This window comes from Tinamus guttatus, unplaced genomic scaffold (genome assembly GCF_059628265.1).
Source record: "Tinamus guttatus ecotype Peru unplaced genomic scaffold, ASM5962826v1 Tinamus_guttatus_pri_ptg000459l, whole genome shotgun sequence".
Lineage (NCBI taxonomy): Eukaryota > Metazoa > Chordata > Aves > Tinamiformes > Tinamidae > Tinamus > Tinamus guttatus.
This window is the reverse complement of record NW_028288993.1, coordinates 3,217,992-3,245,086: the sequence shown is the minus strand read 5'-3', so window position 1 is coordinate 3,245,086 and position 27,095 is coordinate 3,217,992. Positions and strand designations below refer to the sequence as shown.

General features: G+C 42.3%; 1 protein-coding gene across 1 annotated transcript; it reads right to left on the bottom strand.

Annotated features, from left to right (window-relative positions):
• Nucleotides 1-10,377: 10,377 nt before the first annotated feature.
• Nucleotides 10,378-26,847, bottom strand: GNB1L (G protein subunit beta 1 like). The gene is made up of 6 exons (XM_088532318.1): nucleotides 26,732-26,847; nucleotides 26,165-26,296; nucleotides 24,063-24,225; nucleotides 20,312-20,410; nucleotides 15,351-15,566; nucleotides 10,378-10,704 (listed from the first exon to the last, which is right to left on the bottom strand). The coding sequence occupies exons 1-6, from the start codon at nucleotides 26,839-26,841 to the stop codon at nucleotides 10,438-10,440; spliced, it is 987 nt and encodes a 328-aa protein (XP_088388444.1). The 5' UTR covers nucleotides 26,842-26,847; the 3' UTR covers nucleotides 10,378-10,437.
• Between the last annotated feature and the right edge of the window lie 248 nt (nucleotides 26,848-27,095).

Below are 27,095 nucleotides of genomic sequence, written 5' to 3'. Positions count from 1 at the left end.
AACATTTTTTTTTCCTTGATAGTTGCAGTGTAGGGAAAAAGTCATGACAACCAAAGAATCATATCTGCAAACAGTGTAGATACTTGTAGATATTTGTAGATATGTGTAGATAATCTTATTACATTTAAATTGAAAAGACATTGGACAGTGACATTTATAAATGCTTTTCCTCTCCTTTCTTTCTTGTTTAATTACTTGTGTGTTTGTCAGTTTATCCATCTAAAGCTCCCCTACAAGCTGAAGTCACTTAAATAGGAGGAACACGAACCTGTAGTTTTAATACTGGTTTCACCTGAGGAACTAATGACTCTTCATACGTGACTGTTCCCTCCCTTCTCCCTAGTTTGGGGGCTGCTATAACGATCATTATGCAATGACTGGCAGGGTTGGAGTTCCAACCTAAAATGGGCACAGGGCACTTGTGTTTTCTTTAAACACAGATCGATTCCAGCGAGGAAGTGCTGCTTTTCGGTACAGATTTGCCATAGACCTTTTCAAACACACTCACGAGAGCTGAGGGAGCAGCCCAGTAGACCAGGACTAACACGTGCTTTTACAGAAAGTGGCTCCAAGTCCTTCCCTTGGTCGTATGAAGTTCATTTTTTAAAGAAAATCACAGGTCAAAACTTCTACCTAGCTGTGGAGCAGTGGTCCTCAGGGTCACTGGGGTAGAAAAACACTTACAAACAAATCATTTACAAAAAAGATCCTGCTACACATTGAGGAGTAGAAGCTTTATGAAAACTACAGAAAAGCTGCAACATCAAGAAGCAGAAATATTTTAAATTCATGTACCTATCAATGGGTTAGTTGAGATGTATCATGTACAGGTCATACTTCATCTATATGTATTGCAGCTTCATTTGAAAAACAACTCCGTATGATTTGATTATCTTCACTCAGTGCATACGATCACTGACGTCCCAGTCAAATACTGCGGGGTACCGCATTTTCAGACAATACTCATGGTCACCACAAGTCACACACAACACTATTTAAGCTGCTGATAAAACAGACCCAAGTACAGAGGTTTTAAGCAACCTTTGTCTCTCCCAAACAGGGCTACAGAGTAAATTAGCCGTGTGGCTCCTTTTTCCAGAGGTGCAGGCTGAATTTACTGATTTCCAGAGGTGCAGACTGAATTTACTGGTTGCTCAGCGTATTTGGAACCACATCGCTTACACCAGTGGGTAAATACAGGATTAGGTATCTACAGGTGAAACGATGGAGTTCTGTGCCTAATCACTTACACCAAACACCAGAGACAACTCAGGTTTGCAGAAACATATTTGTTTGGGATTTTTTTTTCTTCCTGATGGATCTGACTAAATTCATTGTAGGATGTGAGCATAGCAGTGATATTTCTATATGCTTACAGTGTTTGTGCATAATGTTTACACACTTTGTGGATGTTATTTGAAGTCTTTGCCTGATTTCAGGGAGATTCAAGAGCTGCTTGGGGTGGAGCTGAGGTGGGGGGGTCACTGTAAGGTGCTTATTTGTGTCCAGGGCAGTTGATGCCACTTCAGCCACTCATGTAAACCTGGTCACGGCCATTGCTGGGGGAGCAAATAACATGGACTCCTGCATGCTACAGTCCATGTAACAGTGGGTTGAGGGGTGGAGGGTGACCCAAGGGCTGTGGTAAGAGTGAAAAGGAATTTTGAAGCCACCAGGAAAGCCATACAGGAAAGGCTCGGATCAGCTTTTGTGACTGTTCACACCACTATTGAGCCCTGGAGGTTTTATCCCAGTCTGGTCTGATGGGCAAGATCCACCTATGAGATCATGAAAAACAAACATGCACCTGCAAAATCATCTCTGTGTGCAGTGAGGTTCCTGCCTTTGGTAGGAGCTGCAGTGGTTTTTATGCTCGGGTTTCTGCCAGCTATGAGCAGAGACACTCATCCCTCACCACACACACACACACACACACACACACGCTCTACAGATCCCTGTACCATTTAGCTATTCATGCCCTACTGGGTTTCCCTTTATTCCTGCCACGTTGCATCCTTTGCCAGGAAGCCCAGGACTTCTCTACAGGGAATGCTGCAACCTTGGATGGTTTAAATAGTCTTCTCTTCCCCCACCAAAAAAAAATTATAAATGAGCAAGAATAGTTTATATAGTCTGGCATCTTCACCCTTCACTTCAGGCTTTGGGTGAGGGATCACAACCTGCTTGTGAGGAGCTGCTGCAAAGGGAAAGGGGGTGCTGCAAGTCTCCGTTGCTCGGCATGCCCTGCCCAGGGTTTGGTTTCTCACGTGCCTTGCTCCTCTGGGAGGCCTGAATTGCTGCAGTGTTTCCTGCAGGAGCCCCTCATGCAGGGAAGGAAGGGCTGAGTGCAAGGCCCAAGAACTGGAACGTGTGTGTGCGAGTAGGGCAGCTTCCCCTGCCTGCGGTAGTTGCCCCTTTCTAGATAATGGTGTGAATTTCCCCAGAAACGTTAATTCAGTCAGAATTCCCCTTAGCCCAGGCTGCCCTTTAAGTGGGTGCAGATGTTCTGGAGGGAGTGGGGGGTCTCCCCCAACTCGTGGTTTCTTAGTTCATCCCTTGTGGCCAGCAATGGCTAGTGGGGCTGAGGGTCAGGGGGGGCCACCTCTCCTCTTGTGCCGTCCTCCCTCTGCCAAGGAGACCTCATTCTCTTCAGCAAGTGGATTTCAACCTGTGAACAGGACCACTTTGGTCTGAAACGGATGAGAAGAGTTAGCGTCACAGAAGCTGTGTAACATTCTGCACATGTAAAAATGTCTAAATGGTGCCTGTGACCACCAGAAATGTTAGGCATCCTGGCGTTTTGTCTGAGACTGCCTCAAAGCTGTGTTGGACAAGCCAATGCCGATGCAGCAGTTCAGTTTAGCACCTGTGAGGAGCTCAGGAAGTTGCCCCAAGTCTGTAGACGTGTGTTGGTGTGTGTGTGTGCGTGTGTGTGTGCGTGTGTACACGTGGAATTTTGCTTCTTGTTGCGCTTCCCGCTGTTGCTCCGTGGACAGAGGCTGCCCGCGGGGGTGCGCGCGCTGCTTTGAGCGGCGGGAGCGGAGCGCGGGGGACGCGGCGCCCACGCCCGGGGTGGCGCGGGAGCTGCGCGCCCGCCGTGCCCGAGGCTCCCTCCAGAGGGGACTGTCGCGCACTGCGCCGCTCAGAAGGGTCCCCAAGGAGCCGCGGAGCAGACCTGCAAGAGCGCGGGCTGAGAGAGAGACACTCCTGTCAGTAAACCAAGGCCTGATCTTTAAAGTGCACAGGCATAAATGAAGGAGGATGTTAATCTGGGAGCAGCTGTTCAAGACAATTAGTACTAATTTAGATGTTACTTTAACATAGTATGTGAAGAGTCAGCGAATAGCATAGTGGCTAATATGTAGGTATGCTTTTGTAAACAAATGTATCTTTTTAAAATTCACTTAATTATTCTTATTTAGTTAATCTGTAAGATGTTTTACAAGAATGAGTAAAACACCTAGAGGAAAACAACTGTGCAAAGGCGGCTATTACTGGTCCTATGGTGAATGTGATGCGTGCTTAGCTCTTTATTGAAGCAAATGACAGCCAATGTCTGTGTGAATCTAGTTAGTGTGCTAGAGGTTTGCAAACCCCTAAGCACTGTATTATACATATACATATATATATATATATATATATAGTCCACTATATTGTGCACATTCTCAATGAAAAAGCAAGAGACCGTTTATGATGATACACATTAATTCTGGGACATACGGCCATGTCCTATACACACCATGTATGTGCATCTCTCCTTTTCAAGGTCCACCTCGCGTCTGGAGGGCTATGTAAAGCACTGCATGTGATAGATAAGTCAGAAAAATGCATCCACCATCCTCCACCTTAATAGAAATGACCTATTATAAATTTAGCAAAGAGATTATACTTTTATAAATTGGCCACATATGTCTGTGCAATATATTTATTATATCACATTTCATAGCATTTCAATTTTATGAAATTCAGCCTTGAATATGTCACATATGTTTTGCATATATATGCAATAGTCAGCCAAGTATATCCAAATAAAGTATGATAAATGTGTCCTTTCCATCTGGGAAATTATATGTTTTCCCATTTTTTTTTTTAAGTAAGTTTATGAAGAGCAGCCTATACAAAATAATTACAATAAATCACTCAGGTTAAATGTATGAATTTGAACTAGTAACCAAGTGATCAAGAACAAAAGCCAGAAAGGTCGTATTTGAGACCTAAAGGTAAAGAGAGCACCTGTATTTGCAAGACTAGCGGTTACATGGTGTAAAATCATGCAAAGCTTGTAGAGCAGCTTCCAGCTGATGCTCCCAGAGTGATTCTGTAACTGATAACGGACACCTCTCATCACCTGCATGAGAGCATCAGCATTTCATTGCAGTCTGCCTCATTCAAAGCAAGTGCCCTTTTGCTTCTGTTCTACCTTGGAGTCTCGTTACCAGGCTGCTCTTGGGGTTTTCCCCATTTTTTTTTGTATGAACAGCTCTTAGTGGGCATTTAGCTGGAGAGGGTGTTTTCTTTTTGCTGCCTAACGTGCTCTCACTGAAGATGGTTTAAGGAAGGAAGGCACTGGTTGTTTTAGTGGGCAGGGCAGTGACACGGGGCTGTGCTCTATACCTGCCTGTAAAACGGGTAATTGCACAAGTGCCCAGGTACTCAGACTGAAGTCCTTGGGCTGTGTCTGTAAATTGCTAAAGGAAGTTAAAAACAGAATAAACAGCATGTCACACTGCTTGCAGCACATTCAGCTGAAGTGTTTGCACTGTTAGTTCTCCCGGTGACCTTAGCTTGCCTGATGGACATGGGCTCTGCCTCGCTGTTCGCGTTTTCGCCCCGCTCGCTTGCTGCGCCCATTGCTGCTCATTCCATTGGTTGGCCGGTCCTTCCTCTTCCTGCGCTCCTGCCTCGCTGCCTGTGTCTGCTGCCGCTGGCAGGGCCGTGAGCTCCCCTTGCCAGGCCAGCACCAGCGTGCAGGGGTCACAGCAGAAGCCTTCCCATGCCAAACATGCTAAGGTGAGGAATGGCAAAGGGGAGCACAGAGGCCCTCCTCACAGTCTGATTTCCTTTGAACACTGCCTCGTGTACCTTTTGTTTCTGCAAAAATGAAGCGAGTCTTTCACTCTATTCCCTTTCCTGCTTGTTGTCAGCTACTTCAAACCAGATGGGCTCAAGAGATAACACTGTAAAGACTCACTGTCTCTATTTATCATGATGCCAAGTCTGCATGCCATCAAAACATCTGAGGCAAAAAAAAAAAATCTGAAAAGATAACAGTATTATGTTAAAAGCAGTCGAAGCGCTTTTCTGTGTCCACAGATCATACGTATCCAAGAATCATTAAGCGTTCATATGAGCAACAGGTCTTTTCATTACCAGCAAGGTACTAGGAAGATGTACCTGTGCCTGAGAGGTCAGAACTAGGGAGCAGAAGGCTGGCTCAGTGCTTTAACAGGCTCCCTAGATTTCCTGATCTGGACGTAATCAGGATCAATATCTGTGCAGCTGGGAGGAAACAAATCATTGCTGTCTAGAAAGTGCCTGGGATTTTGCCACTCTACTTTGCATACGCTTTGAATAAGAACTATGAAGAAAGAGCATTTAACTGTAATCTCAGTCTGATCAGCATTTTTTAAGATCAGACCTTCCAATTGATATAAAAAAATAGTTACAATAAATACTTGCATTGCCATGTCACTCTCTTGTGACAAGTCTGTACTGATCCGAGATGGTTGTGCAGTACATGTACCTTCTTCGAGCTCATTTCCTCCTGCTGTTATCTCCAGTGGCATCACAACATTTGACATTGGCACTGTTTGTGGTACAGCAATAAATACACACTCCTCTGGGAGAACGCAGGCATTTTTAGCCAGGGTGTTTATATCGTTCCCAGTACATGTTGCAGTTTACAGGATTTCCTTGTGTTCCAACACTTTTAAAAGGGCTGCGAGTGACAGAAAATACTTCTGAAGGTGAGATGAGTTGGCTCGCAATTTTGAAAGGACAGACGTGTCACCCTCTGCTCACTCTGCGCACCCTTCCTCCCTGCCACCCCTTTCATTTTTCCACAAAGAACTCGGCACCTCAGTTTGCTTCAAGGGCCTTTGTGATTCCCAGGATCTTCGTATGCGCTGTGTTATGGGGGCAGGATGCTTTGCTTTGGTTTCAGAACTTTTCTTTTTTTTTTCTTTTTTTTTTTTTAATGTTAATGTCATACTATGAAATGCTTAAAGGAACCAAAAAAACAGTATGATTTTAATTCTTGTCAGTTTTGTTCACATTTTATAACAAACCTCCTGAATGCCCGTAAGATCAGTACATGGATTAAACACAGCCAAGTATATTTGGATAAAAAAATACTCTAGTACTGGGATCCGGTCTGGAATCTGAGAGTAGTGCAACTAGCAGAAAAAAAGTCTTGCTTTCTTCCTTGCTCACTGCACACGGAATGGTCAGGCATAAACATCAACTCTTGTGTCTTAGCTTCGCTTTAACATGCAGCATTAATCCAAGCAGTCGTGTGCCATGTTTCATATAATGATCCATACTTTCACACCACACATATACAGCCAGAAAAGGAAACACATTGATTTAGCACTCAATAATCCTTGTTTAATCCCCAGTCCTTTGGTTTACATCACTAACATGGTTGCTGCAGTAGTCAGAGTTTTAACAACTTCTTGGCAGATTGAATTAAGGAAAAGATTTATTAATTTGTTGGCTTTGTAGATACATTTTAAATGTGCTAAGAAACAAACCATTCCGGAAGCTAGTATTGACTGAACTATAAAACTCCACCCTATAAGAGAAGGGAACACTTTGCAGCAATCCAGCTTGAGCTACAGCTCCAATAATTTATTGGCTGATTAATGCAAGTGCATTGTGTAGGGCTGCATTTAACAACTTTTTCATTGCAAGTCCTCTTTTTCACTCATTACTGCAAATACAGTTCATCTCCTCTTTCCTTGCTCAGCTATACCTAGGCCTGCAATGGCCTATGTACAGATAAGAGAAAGGGCTTGGAACTAATGGATTCATTTGCAGAAAATGTTTGAGGGTCAGAGAGCACCCTTTATTCCAGTGGCACTAAATATTCCATGAAATTGCTGCACAAATGCTAATGTTTGGGATTTATTTCTATTACTTTATGAATGCTGGCTGCTTTCTTCCCTCTCACAGTGTCAAAGACGACGATCCTTGGGAGGAAGCCTTTTGTAATAATTTAGCTGTCATCACCTTCACTCCCGAATCCTTTAGGCCAGGTACAGGCTAGTCCTGTTCCTTTTTGGCATGTGAGATTCCAGAGCTGACTCCCGCAACTTAAGGTGGCTCTTCACTCATAACCTTCTTGTTAGCAAGTAAACATCAGCTGTAGTTGAGAATGATAAACATGCTAAATTTACTATTTTAAAGACCTTTTTTTTTTTCCTGAAAATATTTTCATTTCCTAGGTGCACTTAAATAACTATTTTTATAAGCTCTATAGATTGTCCCTCGTGGTAAAAACATTCTTGTTTCCTAAAGTCCAGGTCTGCTCCTTAAGCAAATATACTTTTAGAAGACTGCAATTCACATTCGAACAATGACATTTAGGCTCCACTCTAAATCAAGTTAACATAGTCTGTTTGCTCAGTGGAACAAAACTAACGTGAAAAACATTAAAATTCCTCTTACTGAGTGAGGTTTTTGTTTTTTCTCTTGTTTTTAACCAATAATCACGTAAAGTATTAAAGAATTCATTGCTGTAACATACAAAAATATCACAGGGATGGTTTTTTTAGTAATGAGACCTAAATAAATATAGGTTAGATCTATTCCTGCAAGCAGATCTGCACACACGCATCCTTCCTCTTGAAGCTCATCAGACTTTTCACCTCTGTGCGTGGCTGCTCGCAAGATTACAGATGCAGTTCATGCCCTTATTTTCAATGTGTGCTTGTAAGACTGAGTTTATTTTTAAAACAAAAGCACAGGGCAATAAATTAGATGTTAAGGCACATAGCTAGTAATCTTTAGTGTATCTGCCAAGAAACTTATTAATAAATCTAGGCCTCTCTTATGAGTCTCTGTAATTACTATAGACATTGACACTGAAAGGCTACTTCGGAGAAAAAATACACCGAGTGTCTAACTCTCAGGCTGTCATCTGAAAGCACAGTTATTAAGAAAATAGGTATTAATCTACTCTTCTTAGAGGGGCTGCCACCATCAGGGTGTTTGCATCAAAAGTTATTTCCTAGTGTGGATGTAGGGTGCAGAGTCTTTCCTTAAAGACACACTTTGCACGTTGCCTTGGGACTGAAAGGCTTGCAGTCAGCTTCTTAATTCAATATATAACTATTTAGAATCTAAGTGCAGAGGAGCCTAAAACCCAAGTGCTTATGCTCTGGGTTATGTTGGTCTAAAAATGAAGGGTCACCGGGTGATCCTGCACGTGAATTTTGCTAAAGCAGATTTTCCGTAAGTTATTTTTTACAGAGCCCCACTCAAATGGAAGGGACACAAGGCTCACGGCTGCCTGACAGGCCTCATCCGTGCTAGACTGCAAGGCAGGTCAGGCAAAATGAGATCTCTTTGCAAGCTGCCTGATGAAAAGCATCTTGACCAGACAATGTTTTCTGTAATGATACACTATAAATCTACACTTCAATTAGATCCACTTAAAGAGTGCTGAAAAAAATATCTCTTCCAGGAGTAGTCTTGTTGAGAAGGTCTCTGTCTCATTCCGTAAGGCTGCTGGCCTGGAGAATCTTGTCCTGTATGGATAGCTCCTCCTTCATGTGGGAGGCAGATGACATGTGGAGATGGAGAGATTATCATCTATACAACTGTATCTGGTAGACGTAATGAACACCAGCACCTCCCCTTCACTCAGGATCACTCAAAACTGGGCCTTAAATTTCAACTGCAGTGTGGTCCTCCATGCAGCTACCTAACAGGAAAGAAATAATCAAAGAAACAAACTACTTAAAGTGTCATCAGGGTCCAAAATGAGAAAGGCCACGTTTCATTTAGGAAAGCCTGGGAACAATATGCTGCTTCTGTGTTTTAACAGACAGAACATCAGGCTTGGTGCTTTAGACCTACAACTCAACAGTATTCTCACTGCCTGTAAAGCACAGCTGGAGAGCAGACCTTACAATCTGCCCGTGCATTTTCCTGAAATAATTTCTGAAGTCTTTTGGTGTTGCTGCTCATTGCAATTTTGGTAACTTTTTCTTTGGTATCCAGACCCATATAGGGGCAGAAAGAAATATTTCCAATAAAATATCAACAGAGCAGCACTTCCGATACACAACACACTTCAGTTGGGAAGCTGAGAAGCTGAGTTTCAGTCCTCAGGCCACTTCCCTTTTAAATTAGTCTTTTGACAAACTGGCACTTACTAATTAATTGCTCTGGTGGTGTAGTTACAACTGCGACCTTCTGACAAATCCGAATCCAACAGTAAGATGTGTATGAACATCTGCTCATGTCCAGCATGGGTTTTAAAAACACTGCTATTGCTATTTCATGATTGTAACAATATAAAACCTTTATGAACAAATTTCAGCTTCCATGACCATGGAGATGACAAGTTAATGGATTCATTTGCACTCTGTGGATAAGCATTTATCCATAAAGTTTCCCTTGATGTTAATGGGAGTTGTGTAGCTGAATCCCAGACTCGCCATGCTGAAAACTTACCCCTAACTCTCCAAGGAGAAGGGTGCTAATTGGATTGCTGAGCTTAAATCCTTCTGCTAGTCAGTCTATGGAATGGATTTAGCACTGGCTCTGTAAAAGGCTTTAAGTAGCTTTGCAGTGCAGGGCCGGCAAAGATTTCTTTCTTTCTTTCTTGTGATTAATTGCAAGGCTTGAGGTGACAGGAGACATAATGAAATTCATAAATGCCAAAGGCCGTCCCTAGTCACATTCCTGGCTGTTGGTTTAAGTTAGAAACTGACAGAAGTGTGAACAAATCAAGGTTGTTCTGATAGCCTTCCAGTCACAGCGAAGAAAAAGTAACTGACAATGAGAAACCACTGGAGGTGGTTTAATGGGTATAAATTCTCAGGAAAGAGTCATATTTTACACTGATTCAGAATCTTGGATCCATAAATGACTTACAAACAGATGGATTCTGCCCCCACAGCAGTCTGAGAGATTCCAGTCCCTTCTCGCAAAAGAAGAAATTGGCATGAGCTATTCAAGCAACTTGGCAAAGAAAAAGCCATGGCAAAGCTGCAACAGGACTCGGAGCTACTTGTCCTGTGCCTTCATTCACAACTGGCTTTGTGCCACTTGTTATTCATTTTAAAAACCAACTCACCTCTCTATAAAGAAAAAATCTTGCAACATTGCCATAGAACAGAATAAAAATTAATCTATTGCTTCCCCAAATCCAGATTTGAATGACTGCTTCCCCAGTCCTGCTTCCTACTCCATGAAGGTGCAGACCTGTCACGTCTGAGCATATATGGACCAGACACTGATGCGATGATCCTTCGAGCCAGCTGCTAGCAGCCTCTCGCTGGGCTCTCTGTGATCCGAGAAGGACACGCAATGCACAGTGGATGTGTGGTAGTCCAGCACTGCTAAAGGCTTCATCTTTTTCCAGCCAAAGATCCTGATGCGATGATCCCACCCTGCCGTTGCCAGGATCTTCTTGTCCGGGCGGATGGTAATATCAGATATGCCAGAGTTGATGAGTTGGTGTGTTTTGTGAACCTGAGGAAGAATATATATTTTTTTAATGAAATTACCTAGAAACAAAATAAAAAGCAACCTTTGGGGACTTCAGAAGCTACAATACCCACCCATAAGCACTGGTGCCAGACAGCTAGTGCGCAGCTTTTCACCATGCGCAATGTCCTAGTGAGAACAATTATAGCCAAAAGGTGGAAAAGCCCTTGACCTGAACCTATCTCCAGCACCAATCTCTCAGTTTTTCCCTCTTTCTTTTTTAGTATCCCTTATGTTTTAACTTATATTGCAATTTAAGCTGTATTTTATCACAACTGAAATTCTGAGTCAAGAATTTGAGTTTGAGATTCAGACTGCACCCCTTTGCTCTTCTAGCTATTCTCACATAAGCTGCAAAGTTCCAAACTATTCCCATTCTGATATTCTGATCTATTGTTTAAACTACCTGTTACTGATTTCTACTACTGTGGCCCCCCACAAAAACCCCAGTAAGCTGTGGTAGCATTTACCACAGTCTTGAGACAAAAGGAATGCTTCCAGGAATTAGGTTACAGTGTCAGGAAATCTGCATTTCGAGTACTTTTCCCAAGAGACTTTTATTTACACCAAATTCCAAGAAAGGGCTTATGAACAAGTTATTGATTTCAATCTTGGAAGCCTTTTCTTACTTCTTGGAGGACACTGGGGCACAAACTTCTGAGGGGTATAATTAAATTGGAAGGCATTTGGCACCCTTCTTCAGGCACTGGGCCTGCACCCTACTAGGCCCTCAAAAAGAAAATTTGCATTTCAAGAGTCTGGAACTTCTGAAGCCCAAGGAAAAGGGGCTCAGTGCTATTCTCACCTCAGACAAGCACGCTGGCACGCAGTTACCAATAGGCAAAATTCAAGATTCCAGCTGGAAATGGCATGTTAATGCTTCCAGGTACTTACAACCTAACATGTAGCTATCTTGCACCAAAGCTTAATTCAGTGCATGTTCTAATACACTGCATGTTGTTTATTGCTTTCCTCAGGAAGGAAGGGAATGAAAAGAACATCTGAGTAATTTTCCCTATAATGGACATCCCATGATGGCTTATTGGGGTTTTTGTGAGGGGCCACAGTAGTAGAAATAAGTGGCAGATACTTTGAACATAATCAGTATATATATATATTGTGAATATATTTGTTTGCAGCTTACAGTGACATGAACATTGGATCTAAAAAACTGCAACCCGTGGAGCACTAGTCAAGGTTGGCTTCAGATACACTGCAGCACACCTTGGAATCTTACAGGAACTAAGCTGTAAGTTGTTATTTTTCACCTATATAATAATTATCCAGCAATATATCTAAAAGATATGCAAATTCAACAAGGAAAAAAAAAAGACTAATTGAACCTTGTTATATTTTTCTTGTGTCTTCCATATATTCCTATTTATACAGGCCCTGAAGGTGTCTAGACTCAGGGCAGCAATTGTTTCTGAAGTGTAATCAGCACTAAGAGCCCCCTCTGTGGGGTTACGAGTGCTCTGTAAAACCTGTGCTCTTTGCTGGTCCTTACTCATTCCCAACTCCCCCGTTACGCCGCTGTAGCACAGCACGTGCACTGGCAAGGGGAGGATTTGTTACTGCCACCACTAGCCTGGCAAAAGAGAGAAGGGCCTCGCTTTGTCACTGAGGTTTCTAGCTAATGGCTATAAGCACCCTGGGCGCGGTGTTTCCCATCATCGCTGTCGACTACGTGGGCAAGATCCATACAGCAAAATCAAGACGCTGGGAGGAACTGCATGTCATGGGCAAGCTACAACTTGAAAATGAAGTCTATAATGGTGATGCCTTTTGGCTACAGAACATGAGGGAACAGTGGGCATTTGTGCATGATCTGCAAATACTGGAGGTGAGAGAGAGAAAAACAAAACAAAGCTGAACAACTTGTGCAAGGTATGCGCAGCCAGGGGAAATCCTACGGCAGGGATTTGGGCTATTCAGTCACTTACAGGCAGCAATTGTAAATATATGCATACCATTGTATTTTAACTAACTTAAAATCAGAAAGGAAGGAGGTAAAATGAAAAGCTGAGGTGAGCTCTTTTCAGCCAGTTAGAGCCAAGGGCAATCGTCTTTACTCACAAACACATTAACAAACATGCTGAGGCCAACAGATACCACCTTTCCTTAACACACAGCATCTGTGATTTCTTTTCTAATCTCCTTCTCCTACAATCCAAATCATGTCTTTAAGCCCTATTCTTAATTAGAGAAATAGCCAACATGGTGGTGACAGCAACCTAAGCTCCACAATTTGAGCTCCACAATCTTTGCAATCCAACCAATGAAACTCATGTGCTTATTTACATTACACCTTACAGATTTTTTTTTCTTGTGTTATAAATTAAGGAGCTTCTGCGATTATTTCTCAATTCTGCTTTGTTCAGTCACCTGCAGAAGCTGTTTACCTCGGATGTTCTTCTGCCACAAACATCATCACTTAATTATGCTATCTCATCTCAATCAGAAAGCTCATAACCAATCCAGTCACTCGCTGACAGTGATGATTTCAGCAATTTTCTGGGAGAAAACAATACACCAAACTTTCCTCATAGGGATAAACTATGAAGTTACCTTCATCATCTCTTCATTGACGCACTGGAACATTGCCACTTAAAACAGAGCTGAAGTACCATCATTGCGTCATTATTTCTCCAACAGCAGATAGCTATGCACCACGTTTACTTATTAAAACCTTTTAGAATAAAAATAATGTGCCACTGAGTGGCTTTCCAACGTCTACCATTACCTCAGGTACCTGGAATGTCAGGAAAAAAATCCCCATCTGGTTTATATTATTAATGCAATTGTAGAAAAAAAATCCTTAATCTATGTCCTTGAGAATTTCTAGTGCTTGTGTAAGAGATGCATTTCATTATGGAGTTCACACTATCCACGAAGCACAGAAACTATACTTAAGGTTTAGAATACTTGGCATTTTTTTTTCCAGAAAAGTTACTATCTCTCAGTGCCACGTGCTGAAGCTCTAACTAACCCTGCATCTCCCAGGTGTGCGAGTGCTCTGTGGAAAACAATACCTGGAAGATCCTAGGTGAACAACTCAAGGGTTTCCTCTTCTTGTGAGCCATACCTGTACCCCTGCATTACAGTTAGCTCACAGCTGAAACGTGCTGTGGGGAACACATACACATGTATTTTCTTTACTGGAATATCATGAACTTTGGAAAAAACAAAACTATAATGAATATGAAGGAACAGCTTCCCCTCCATCACAAAGCATGAAACTGTAGGAAACTTGTCATGAGGTCAGATCCCTTGCATCTTGGACTTGGAAAACCAAGTTTCTTACTGAGACTTTTCTGCTCACCCTCTGCTTCCCTGTGCTGAGGACTCTTATCTCCAGCTACAGGCATGTGCCAGTAGCGATAGGGAGAACCTGCTGAGAGCTGCCACAGGGAGGGGAGGAAAATATTCACTACCTATTCAGAATCTAGAGAATCTCTTCTACCCTGGGTCTTACGGATTATTAAAGTTCAGGGTTTTGCCTCAGGATCCAGTGAGAAGTGTCTCCTCTCAACGCTGTCGCATGCGGGTGTTTACACTGTATGCACATGCTCGTGCTGAGGTGGTACCTAGCCAGCCGTGTGTCCTCGCGGCATTCCTGGATGCTAAGCCACTGTTAAATGTCCTGGCACATGTTTTTCTTCCTGTAACTCCTTTCAGAAACTCTCTACACTACTTAAAAGATCTCCACAAAGCTGCAAGCTGGAAAAGCAGTTACTGTTTTACCATGAACTGGTACATCTAGTACCTGCCTTCTCAAGGATGCTTTGGGAGCAGCCTCATCTTTGTGCATTCAGGGGCCAGCTGCTCTCTCAGAAAAGGTTCCACTCAGCAGAGGAAGGCCATGTAGGGGCAATTTTTACTTGCATGAGCTTTTATTTACGTAGTTAATTTCCACACCTAGTTAAAACCTGCTTAGCCCCTCAGCACTTGCTGAGGCTGCCTACATTAAGCAATGTTTATTGCCATTCACCAGCGCACGCTGAACTGCTGATTGTAAGTCCTCCTTCTAAGCCAGCTATTCCAGGTATAGGTAGCTCAGACACAAACTGATACTTATTTGTCCTGTCTCAGATTAGGACTCTCAAAGATATCAAAGGACACTGGCTGCCAAAGCCACACTTCCTCTTGGTGGCAGCGGGCATCTGAATCACTCTTTCTCTTTTGGTTTGCAAAGTATTTCATGGAATATTTCTGCCTTTCTTACAGTGGAAGGAAAGCTCTATCCATCCAGCAGAACCTTTGGAAAAGCAAGCCTTTGTTTCTCATTTTTGTAACTCATTTATAATGTTTAGGACATTCCAAGGGCTGGATACTACTAACATGATAAATGAAGATGTAGAGGCAATGGCTTGAGTAATGCTAGGCCTGTGTGCCTGTTGCAACTTTGGTAAAACCAGAAACATGTGAGAGAAGTTTTTTCTCTTTTTTTTTTTTAAATCCTCACCATCTTTTGCTAAGTCGAGTCACATAGCATAGGCATTCTAACCAGTCTGTGATTAATTAGCTAGAGATCTGCAACAACTCCTCTTCATGACTAAATATTTTTTTTAGTCTATCAAACTGTTAGTGCAAAGTGGGATAAATGACACTAGAGGGCCAATGATCCTGACCTGGAGGTTCTGTTGCTCATTGAGGCTCCAGATGCTAAGCACCTTTTCAGATGAGCCTGAGATCCCCTTGGCCTTCTCTGAGTCAAAATCAAGGCTCATCACCGGCTCCTGATGGCAAACAAGTTGGCTCCACACTTTTCCCATTGACAGATTCCAGAGGATCACTGATCCATCTTCATAGCCAGCCAGAAGCCAAGGTTGAGAACCAGAGTCCTGCTGAACAAGGAACATAAAAAGTAAAGAGTTTGTTAGGAAAATTCGCATGCACAATTAGATTTCAATCCAAGCACCAGAAAAAAAAATATTGAATGCTGACTAGCACAGCAGTGAAAAGTTAGAAGTCTGAAAATCAATGCAACCATTAAAAACATTATTAGATAAAAACATTACTACACAACTGCTGATACTCTCATGCTTTTAATATGAATACATATATATAGAGATGGAAGGGGGGTTAATATATAAAAATACTTTACACAGAAAATCCAAAGTAGAATCCTCAGCATCACCAGAACAAAATCCTTGTGCCTGAAGCTGAAGTCTTCAGCAGTTCTACTTGTCAGCCTAAGCTTCAGTTGTGCTCCTTGAGAATATTCCTTAGAGCAGCTGAGTTACCACGATGCTCCACAAAAGCGCACGGATACTGAAGGAAGTCCCGTGCACAGAGATCCTGGTTTCACTTTGCCAAGTGAGAGGCTACAGGCACAGCTGATTTACCCCAGTGCCTGGCAGTGCTTAGAGAGGCACTGAACCTCTCAGAGAATCTCTGGGTGAGTCACCAAGGGGTTAACGGGTGCCTTAGTCCCACTGTAACCAATTGAGAGCTATTTTGATTAACGATGTCACAGGCCAAAGGCCATGGCACCCTGGGCAGACACCTAATTTATTTAAGCCTCTGAAATAACTCAGAGAAGGGAACATTACTGGATTACATGTCACACTTAAGGAAAATATTCATCATTGCTCCAGCCAAAAGACTAATGACTCTGTAGGCAGTAACTGGTTGGTTATGTGAGTGAAGATGCAAATCCCTAATGAAAATCAAGTAAAACTGGCATCTGTTAGTGCCACTTATGTTTTTAATAGGAGAAAATACACCAAAATAGATCTGGGGATTGCAGCTACCTCACTTATGTTTTTAATAGGAGAAAATACACCAAAATAGATCTGGGGATTGCAGCTACCTCACACAGGGACATCTTACCCTAACGATGCACCCGTTAGGTTATTCAGTTCTTCTTGAACACCATCTGATACTACAGGATTCCTTTGTTTTGTATTCAGTTCAGAAGAAAATTAAAGGACGTTTATGAAGAATTTTTACTGTCGTTGGGTTATTGAATGGGGTTCTTTCAAACTGACTGGCTGTCAGCAATGCAAACCTGCACTGGCCAAAGGCTCTCAATCTCCCTTAATGGTCCAGACTATTCTCACACTGGTTATTATTTGTTCTAGGGGGGAGTTAAACTAACAAGAGATGGGTGGTCTAGGTAATAAGACTGCTGAGTAAAAGCCTCATGTTCTTCCTTGGATTTATCCAGCCTAAAGAAGTGTTTAATAGAGAAATCAATCTCACTGAGTAACGTACGAAATTGTCCCTTGAAATGAGGAAGTCAAAGGGGAATCTCCTGCATCTTCCCTCTGAGCTGTACTGTCTCACGTGGGATCCTGCAGGAGTGTCCTTCCCTACTTTAAGATCTTTTTTTTCTTTTTTTTTGGTAAAGAAGGGCCCATGCCCTGGCTACAAAGGCTAAACAAAAAGGCCCATGTGATAAGCAGCTCTCAGTCAGAACTGGGCAGGAGCTTCCTGCCAACTATTTGATTTGCTAAAATCATAAAACTATAGGTCAAAAATAGATATCAAATATTTGCAAATTAATGTTATATCATCAGGCATTTTGAATGCAGAATATCTTTCTCTTTTGAGAGGAAGGATTAAAAAAATCTGGGTGAAAGAAATATTTATATGTTTATTTATATGCAATACATGGTAACAGCTTCAAAGAAAAATGAAATATTTCCTAGTGCTTCAATTAAGTTCTAAAAAGCCCCCAGTTTGGGCAGCAAACCAAAAAATCAATTACTTGTACTCGCCTGCAAGCCCGAGCTCCCGCGGAGCCCCGGGCGGTGTGAGCTGCACCTTTCAGCAGCCAAGGGAAGAGGCTCCGGCTGGGCAGGAGGCAGCCGGGGCTCCGCGGCACGCGGGACGCCGGCCTCAAACACGGTGTTTTCTACTCTGGGAATCTTAGCTGAGATTTGGCCAACAGCGATTTGCAGGTGTGATCTAAGATTGGTCTAATTAAAAATAAAATAAAAATGTTTTCTCTGAAATGAAGATCTCCCCTACGTCTCACTCCTGACTTACCCAAGTTATAGGAAGTGTAATATTTTAATAAGTACACGTAATTGAAATTACCCAGCAAAGGCTGATTGAAAGAACGGGGGCGTTCAGTCTGATGAACTTACCAAGCAATGGATCAAAACAGCCTACTTCCTTCAGCTGCTAATAACAGACACTTTTGGAGGAAAATCATCACCACTCATGTTCTGATTTCATGGGAAATCTTAAAATATTAATCACTGCTCTTCCTAAGCAGAACATTTTGCTGTTGCATTTGGATAACTGTCAAGGAAGGAAGAAAAGGTGATCTGCTGTCAACTCAGCAGGAATAATTGCTAGAGTTTATATAAAGTAATAACTTGGCATTTCCAGTTTCTACATGTATTACTCCTCTTGAATTATTTTGTTTGCACCATTACGCAACACGATGCCTTCCCCAAGGAGTGCAAACCTTTAAGGGAAGACTCTCCTTACTCTTGCAAATGCTACCCCACCCCATTAGTAAGAGCAGGAAAGTGTGAAGCTCAGGGGACAAAGTACTTAATAGCATGAACCTTCACAAGAAAAAAAATGCACTGACTGATACGCTTAAGCATTAATGTAGTAAAATGAGAATAAAAAGTGGTCTCAGACCAACAGAGTGCACTGATGCCAGCTTTTTAACAGTTTAGAAGAAGCCAGCAAGGATTAATCCACAAGTCTGAATTAAGCCTCAATTTCCTTCCACTCTGCAACAAAGTTTCTAATTCAAGCCATTGCCAGTAAATTCTATTGTTCCACTGATAAATGGATCCTTTTTTTCCTTTTTCTTGGCGCGCAGCAAAATACGAAGGTACATGGGAGCAGCCCCCCAGACACGTGTTGGACCCCAACCCTCAGCAGGTTTCCTTCCTGCAGCCCATTCCGGGGCTGTCCCTCCGTGTCAGCCACTGTTTCGACTTGTTGATTTACTGCACCATAAGCAACACCAAATGGGCTCTTGGGCAACACGGAGCCCACAAGCCACAGGCTGGGAAGTGCTCGTCTCCTGTATATGTCTATATTGCCCAATGCAGTAATGTACAAATAACTCCTGCACTCCTGCTCAGGGAGAGGTGCAGCTGTGCTAGCCCGTGCTCTTCTGATTTTATGGTTACTCGTAACCATAATATGGTTACTTGCAATTAAACCACAAAACAGAAAACAGAGCAAAACTTTGGTGTATCCCATGTAATTATTTGCCTCTCGGAAGTATCCATCCACCCTGATCTTAACTCAGCTGCACACATGTGTGAAGGGGGCAAATACAGCTGTGAGACTGTACATGATTATCTGTTGCTGTGGTCTAGGAAGATACGGTGACTTCCCAAAGCCAGAATTTGCATGGAATAGTTTAGCTCTTCCGATTCCCAGTCCTCTGCTTTATCCCCACTGGCAGCCAAATTAAAAACTACATAAAATTAAGTCCTTGCACCTGCTCTGCTTCCTAGGGGAATAGCAATATTAATGTATGTAGAAAGTGTGGCAAGACAGAGAACTTTCTATACAGGCAACAATATTTTCTGACACTGAACACTTCCTCAGTTATCTTCATTGTATTAAATTATGTCCAAGAGACAGAAAGCCACATTCATGTCACCAAGTACTGAACACCAATTGCATTTTTAGAAGGAGCTTTCTGTGTAATAAAAGCCTAATCTTTCTATTTTAATTTGTCTTCTGATTTTTCTCTAGTTTTTAATTCTACCATGGGATGTGAACTGTGGCCTGTCCTAACATTTTTATGGCCAGCAAATTAATTCCTCTGGGCTTCAGACGGTTCATGACCTGGAGTGAAGACCCTAAGGCCTCAAATTCACAACTGACCTGTAAGGACTTCCTTCAGCTGTAGCAAACAGAAATGTTCAGATGAGCTTGCAGGAATAACAGGCTTGAAACGGCTCTGATGGCGCTGCGGACCCGTAAGGGCACGTGGGCAGAAGGGTTACAATAAGGGATCAGCTTTACCACCAATTCTTGCATGATGTAGAGCCAAATACTTAAACTCCTTCTCTTTACTGCCCCCTTTTTTATTACTTGTATTTCAATATTGGCACCCTTTATACATTATTTGCTAAATAGCCTGCCTTTTTTTTTTTTTTTTCAAGAAGTACTTTTATTTACCCACTTGTCCAAAGCAAATACACCAACAGTATTTTGTTACTATTGCATGCTTGGAATAGAAATGTTCATAGAGTACTTCCTCCTCCCGAGGGCATTGAAGTGACGGCAACCTGCCATTAAAATCACTCTTTTTAAGTAACCCAATCATCTCTTAATACAGCAAGAAACCATATCAAACAACTGGCTTTGATAAGTCATTCAATTGCTCTTGATTGGTGGGGGGGAGGGAAAGAAAGATACAACGTATCTTTCCTAAGGATACGGAGCTTTCCCTGGGTATTTGCAAATCTTCCATTAAAGCTTGGAAAGCTCTGCAAGTTACATTAAGGATGTTCACAAATCTTTCCCCTCTTTAATAGTATAATTACTTGATTGGTTTGATAATAAATCAAAATCCATGTGAAGAAAGATTCATGTGCTTCATATAAAATGAATCACAGGGAAAACATTTCACAATTAGCTGTCGCTCTTGCCTTACCTGCCATAACTTAAGACACATGGGCATGCCCAGCTTGGCACCCACCTCTGGCTTCAAGGTACAGACTGACGTCTTGGATGGCAGCTCCAAAACCCGAACCTGACATCAGGAAAACAAGAGTATTTGGTCAGGCTCCAGTTCAAAATCCTGCTGTTAAAAACAGACGTCTTTTAAGGTGATTAAGGCTATTTTAGTAAAAACTCTGTCTGGAGGAAACTGGGGAACGTAAGTTGTATCTGTAGGGAAATCCATGGATATCTAAATAAATGCATTGTTTTATGGAAGACCAGAAAAAACTGCTAGAATATAACATATCCTCTTCTTCCCCTCTGCTCTTTCATCTGTATTAAAAAAAAAAAAAACTTCTTTCACACTGTGGATTACACTGCAGGCTGCTTCATCTAAAAATCACTTCCCCGCTTCCTCTCCTCCCCTTCTCTGCTTTTTCCACCTCTTGCTAAGTTTCTGCAGCCGTGGACACTTGCCTTATCTCCTCTGTTCTGGCACAGTAAAAGAACGCTTTTGTGGATATATAGGCACCGCATCTATTTAAGGTACATATCTATTTCCTGTCTAACTCTGCACTAGCAAATTTTAAATCCAAGAACTCTCTGCTAATGCAGGCTGGAGCACTGCTGACATACAGGTATTTTTACTACAATATTGCCTGACCCTACTACGAATAGTTCAGACAACATTGCATCAAATTCCTGCTGGCTACATAGCAGCCTCTACTGTTGCTTGTCCTGACGATAATGAATTATGGATCTGATTTCTTTTTTAGCAAAGGGCAAGTCTTTCCTCTGCCAAGGAAGTAGCTCATTCCACCTCGGGATGATGGCAGGCAGGATCAGTGGTGGCTGCCTTTGCAATTTGGCACTGGCAGGTTTTGAGTCTCTTGACTGACACAGAAGCATTTTGCTCTGGGCTTATTCTTGAGTCGGTAACTATGGAGAAAGTGAAGTTCTTAGGTATCAAAACACACTGCCAGGAATATTTCTTTCCATATCCCTGTTCCTCAAATGCATACTTAAGATCACTGGGGTGATCTTTTATTTGAATTCAATAAACAATTGCCTGCATTTTTTCATAAAATTAAAGGACTTCAAACATTTGGTAAATGCAGGATCACCAGATATCCTGGGTTATTTCAGCATGTGCAAAGGCCAAATCTTGCTGTTGGACAGCCCCAGTCACGTGCATTTCCTCAGGCATCTGCGAGGAGGTGTTAGAGGAATACGGCTCCTCGGGGAGCCGTCCAGCAAGGCCCCGGCAGCTGCCATGGCTTTCCAGTCCCATACCCTTGGTTCCAAGCTGGCCAGAACATCTTCCTATTTCTACAGAGTGTGGCCAGCCGCCCAAAGGCACCTGCACTGCAGCACCGCGAGTCCACAGAGCGCTGGGAACATCTCCCAAAGCCGGGGAACGGTGCAGCTGGAGACCGCTCTCCCACTTTGAGGGATGGGACTACAGCAAAGACCATTCAATGCAGGGATGAAACCTGGGAAGAGGGCAAACCTTGATCATCTGGGAATTTGGTTTTTTGGAGCTATGACATGAACATTTTTTTTTTTCTTGGCAACTTTCTTGCTATCAACATAGTAACCTAGTTAGCCATGCCAGCAAATGGGCTGTAAATACGATCACCTGCTCTCATGTAGCATCTTTCCTCACCAGCTCTCCAAAGAGCATTACCTGCTAGATCCCAGGAACAAAAGACTGACTCTGCAACTTTACATAACAAAGAAAAAGATATCACTGTGAAAAATGCACTTCTGCAGGTTAGAAGAAAACACTCCTTGGCTTTGCCTTAATTCGAAGGGAAGAACTGACATAAGGGCTGTAGTTGGGCTTGCCAAGAACAAAGGAAACCACCACGAGAAGAGCTTTTTGCAGAAGGCAGTCAGGCACCATCTGCCTGTGCTAGACTGACAGTTCGAGAGACTGTCTGCATTAGAGGCAACTAAGCCTCAGAAATAAATACTATTTCATATATTCTGACAACTGTAACCTAAAACTTGAAGTTCTGTGTTTATATTGGTTTTGCTTAATAGGAGAAAGATTTGCCTTTGCCTGGGGTTAATAGTGTTCCTGGGTGGCTAAAACTGGCCACAAGGAAACACACCCTTTTTCTTTTTCACATTAATAAAGCTTTTAACATGTTTCTGGCAAATTGGCAAGAAAAGTGCATGTAACTCATAATTGGTGATTTAAATGCAATCATGAACAAATAAATGCCTGTTCAGATCTCATTATTTATGGACTGAACCTGCTTTAAGACAAAATTACTCTTTTTTGGGCACCAGCCAAGCATAAACACTTATTAAGTCTTAATTTTAATCATAAGCCGCAAATGTACTGTGTCTCACACAGTGCTGCCTATCTGGAAACACTATATATTATGGGAGCTTATGTGAATTTATGGGATCCTGACACAGTCTAATGTAAAGGTTCATACACAGAGTGGAACTCCTTTACTTTGGGAGACAGCAAATCATTATCCATTCGCATGGCCCAGGGTTACAAGCGAAAATAAAATAGAGATGAGTCCTACAAAGGAAGGAAAAGACATTGGGGTAAATGTCTTCTATTCAGATTAGATGATTATTTAATTCTTCAGTAACAAAATACACGTGTGTATAACTTCTTCCTCCCTGACACAAAATGGACTTTTCAATTTTGTTTAAGTTAAATATTACAAAATGCTGCTGTAAAATGGATGCAGCTTTTTGGTTCCATCAGAGCAATGTACACGACTTACAATGGTTGTATTTACTGGTGACAACAGTTGTGTTTACTGACTCGCTCCAGCCTACAAAATGCTGAACATTCTGGCTGTGATCCAGTAAAGTGTTTAAATGTGTGCATAACTTCTGAATAATAAAACGTTCATATTCTCTTGCAATGCAAGCACTCTTCCCATTTACTTTGTATCTATACAATGTAATTCTCAGTTTCAAGAGAGATGCCTTAAAATCTAGAAAAATATGTGGCCTTTTATGACCACGAATAATTTGCAATTAGCTACAATATTTCATTCAACTGGGTCATTTTCTTTTTTTTTCATTTTTGGTATTCTGATTAATTTAATTTAGTCTGATCAGCACAAATAGTCTATCCAAGAAAACAATAAGGCGATCCCTACAAAACAGAAGTAGAAATTGCCTGAAAAAAGAGATATCAGTTAATGCTGGCTGATAACGGGTAGTAGGTGTGGAGGTATCAAGCAGAAAATGCCGCCCACAAGCATCTTGCACAGAGCCAATCTCTGGCAGCTGAGGCTCATTCCGCTCCTTGCAGGCCACGTACCACTAAAGGGATTAGCCCGGGGTGAGGGACCGCGCAGCTCGTCACGGATCACGCGCACCTGCCCTCTCCCAGCGCACGCGCCCGCGGGACAAGCATCTCTCCCTGATGACGGACTCCCTGACCGTTAGTTCCCCTGAAGGAAGCTGGATCCCACTAACAGAATTCAGCAGCGGCACCAGAGGAGTTTTGGAAACTCCTGCACCTGAAAGACCAGCAGCAGCAGCTGCAAATATTTCTATGTCAGACAAAACCTGGGACAGTTTGTTATTAGCACAGGAGTTATATAATTAGGTCACCTTTCTGGCAGGTAAAGTGAGCAACCCCAAAAGGTTCCTTGTCCCACATTTTCTTGTGCAGAGTATCTGACAGCCCTTTTGCACTATCTTGTTTAAGAAACTAAAGCAACCCATGGCCAAACACCAGAAAAAGAGATATTTCCTACCTCCTCTAGGGACTTGGCTGCCATGGCCATTAGCCAGCGCCCCTGGGCCACCTTTAACAGAGAGCATCGGCAGAATCCCACGTTCTCCGTGAAAACAGAATCCGTCACTGAAGTCCGTCCTTCTGCTAAATCCCACAGGCAGATCCTTTGGTCACGACCCTGACTTTTACAATAAAACAAGTTGTTCTGTCAGCAGCAGACTGAGGAAACCTGCCTTCCTAGAGGTAACCTCTCAAAGATCGGTCTTTGGCTTCTACTAAGTCTTACTACAGTTTTTCCTTTTATTGGGGTATTAATAGGGTCTTTTATGAAATGCGTGAGAACTCACTGGCACTGAGACCTCCACCCTTTACTGACTGTGAAACTCATCAACAGGTTCAAAAGCTACTAGGAGGAGGGAGGACTTGTTAGATACTCTGCTATCCCAGTAAGCCACATTTCTTTAGGAAGACAGACTTGATCATACACAGTAATCCTGTTTTTATGTGCAAATATTTACGAATACTTACATTTTGGCGTTGGTGATACTCAATTTAAAAGGATTAGAACCCGAAGTATACAGAGTACACCTAATTTAACACTTTTAGCCTAGCAGTGTCATACAAGTATCAGGCATGTTGACAACTCAAAGAAACAAATAGCAGGTCAACAAAGACCACATGAAACATTAAAAAAAAAAAAAAACTACAGTTACTCAGTGGGCAACTACTCACAGTTACAGAGATGGCATGGAGGGTTCTTACCATCATGTGTGTGTGGAGGAATGAGAGGAGAGGAATAAGCAATACTGTGAGTAGATGGAATTAAATAATGGAATATTATGGCTGAAACATCCATGCAATGGAGGGGCTGGGGCTGCACCACAGATGTGTGGGGGCAGCTCAAGCAGAAACTCTTCTGCCCATCTCTCCTCCTACAAAAAATCCTGTGTGTTGGGCCCATACCGTGAGACTGAGGAGGCCAGAAGGGTAGAATTTCTACTGTTACACATTGATGTGATCCCAGTTACCCAGAACAAACAACTACTGTGCAGAAGCTAGAGTTGTTTCAATCCAGACTACAGTAGCAGAGGATACTTGCCCTCATGTTATCACCTGGAATAAGGAGCCATCAAACATAACCTCTCCATACATCATTTTAATTAGCAGTATCACTTGACAGGCATATGAAACCAAAACAGAGGTAGACGCAAATCTACAGACTGTTGAGACAGCAACATAAACACAGAAACTCTCATCTATTGTTCAAGTGAGAAAATATCAAAACACGGGCAGCACTGGACAGACATACAGCATGGTACTGCAAGAAATTGCTGTGATTTAGCTTTAGAGAAATATAGGTAACTGTTTTCCTAAATTTACATTGCTATGTGAACTGTTATAAATATATAGCAAAAATAGGGGAAAAGGAAAAGCCCTATAATTATACAAGCAATACTCATTCAGTATGATTTTATAGAGGAGAGAGTTGATAATTATACTTAAGCAGATAACAAACATAAATGCTAATGAGCTCCACTGTATATTATAAGAGATGTCTTCTCTAGATAAACATGTCAGAACATCTCCAAGTCGCACAGACACTCTGGCATCTGCTCTGGTCTAGATCACCTGTGTAATCCAAAGTACACAAATCTTCCCGACCTTCCCTTGCTAAAAGAGAACAATAGGCAAAGAAATGCAACTCGGAATTCCTGCTTATTTTCAGTGCCTTCCCCTCTCCATCTCTGATACTTCTCTTCCTTCCTCACTTCCCCTCTCTTCCCTTCTTATAAACTCTTTGCTTTAAATCTGATCTTTCCTGGAAACCAGTTGTGAAATATTTGTCAGCTTCCGATCCAAGTGCATTTGTTTTTCCCAAAGACCTGATCTCAGTGCAGCAACACAAGACACTACAGACCCCAGGCTGCCATGATGTAGTCACACATGTATCATAAACAAACGGATCATTCTGTTTTTTCCATTTTTATTTTCTGTACTTCTGTACATTTTCTGTATGCATTGAGACTTTCAGTGACTCCAGAAATAACACATGCCCTTTTTAATCAAGTAATTACAGAAACAAAAATAATTTCTTCTGTTTTTTTTAACTGCTTCACCAACCTGAGCAGCCTGTCTTTAGCATCCATCGTCTCCACCCAGTAGACAGACTTTCTTCCATGCCCATCCAGTGCTGTGTCCACTCTGCGTGTTTTCAGGTTCCAGACATGGACAAAACCATTCTCAGACCTAGTGGTAGGAACAGAAGGCATTTAGTGTGACCATTTCTTGACAGTGAGGGTGCCAGAGCACTGGAACAGGCTGCCCAGAGAGGTTGTGGAGTCTCCTTCTCTGGAGATCTTCCAAACCCACTTGGACACAGTCCTGTGCCACGTGCTCCAGGTGACCCTGCGTGTGCAGGGGGCTGGACTAGATGATCTCTAGAGGTCCCTTCCAACCTCAACCATTCTGTGATTCTATGATTACAACCTGATAACACTGTCTGATGCCTTTTTTTTCCCCCAAAAACTGAAGCTATATGTACACAGATAATACACCCATCACCAATCGTGTATTTTCTTGCTTTCACAGATATTATTTATCTAAGTAATACACCTTGTCTTAAAAGGAAATGTCTGTATGATGCTCAACTCAGCCGTAATTCTTGGTCAAAGATTTACTTGCCCAGAGAAAAGAATTGGGAAATCAGGTTCTTGGCCTCCACAGGAAAAATGCAGAGTGTGGACTGCAGCACTGGTACCTCTTAGGACAAACTCTGGATCCGGAGGTGGCAGAGCCATCAGAGCAGTGAACTGGGGGGAGAGAGGAAGACAGACAACACAGAGGGTAAGCCTGAAGTGAAACTACAGTTTTACATTTATTTTGCTCAGAACATTTGCATTCTCAGTCCCTTTCCATCTGAATTGCCATTACTGGATGTTATTTCTATATTCACAGTTCTGCATAAAATGTGTCCTCCTAACACGTACTGATCAAGCCTGTCCGAAGCTGCAAGGCTGCCGAGCCAGCCGTGCGGACGCACCTCTCACGCACT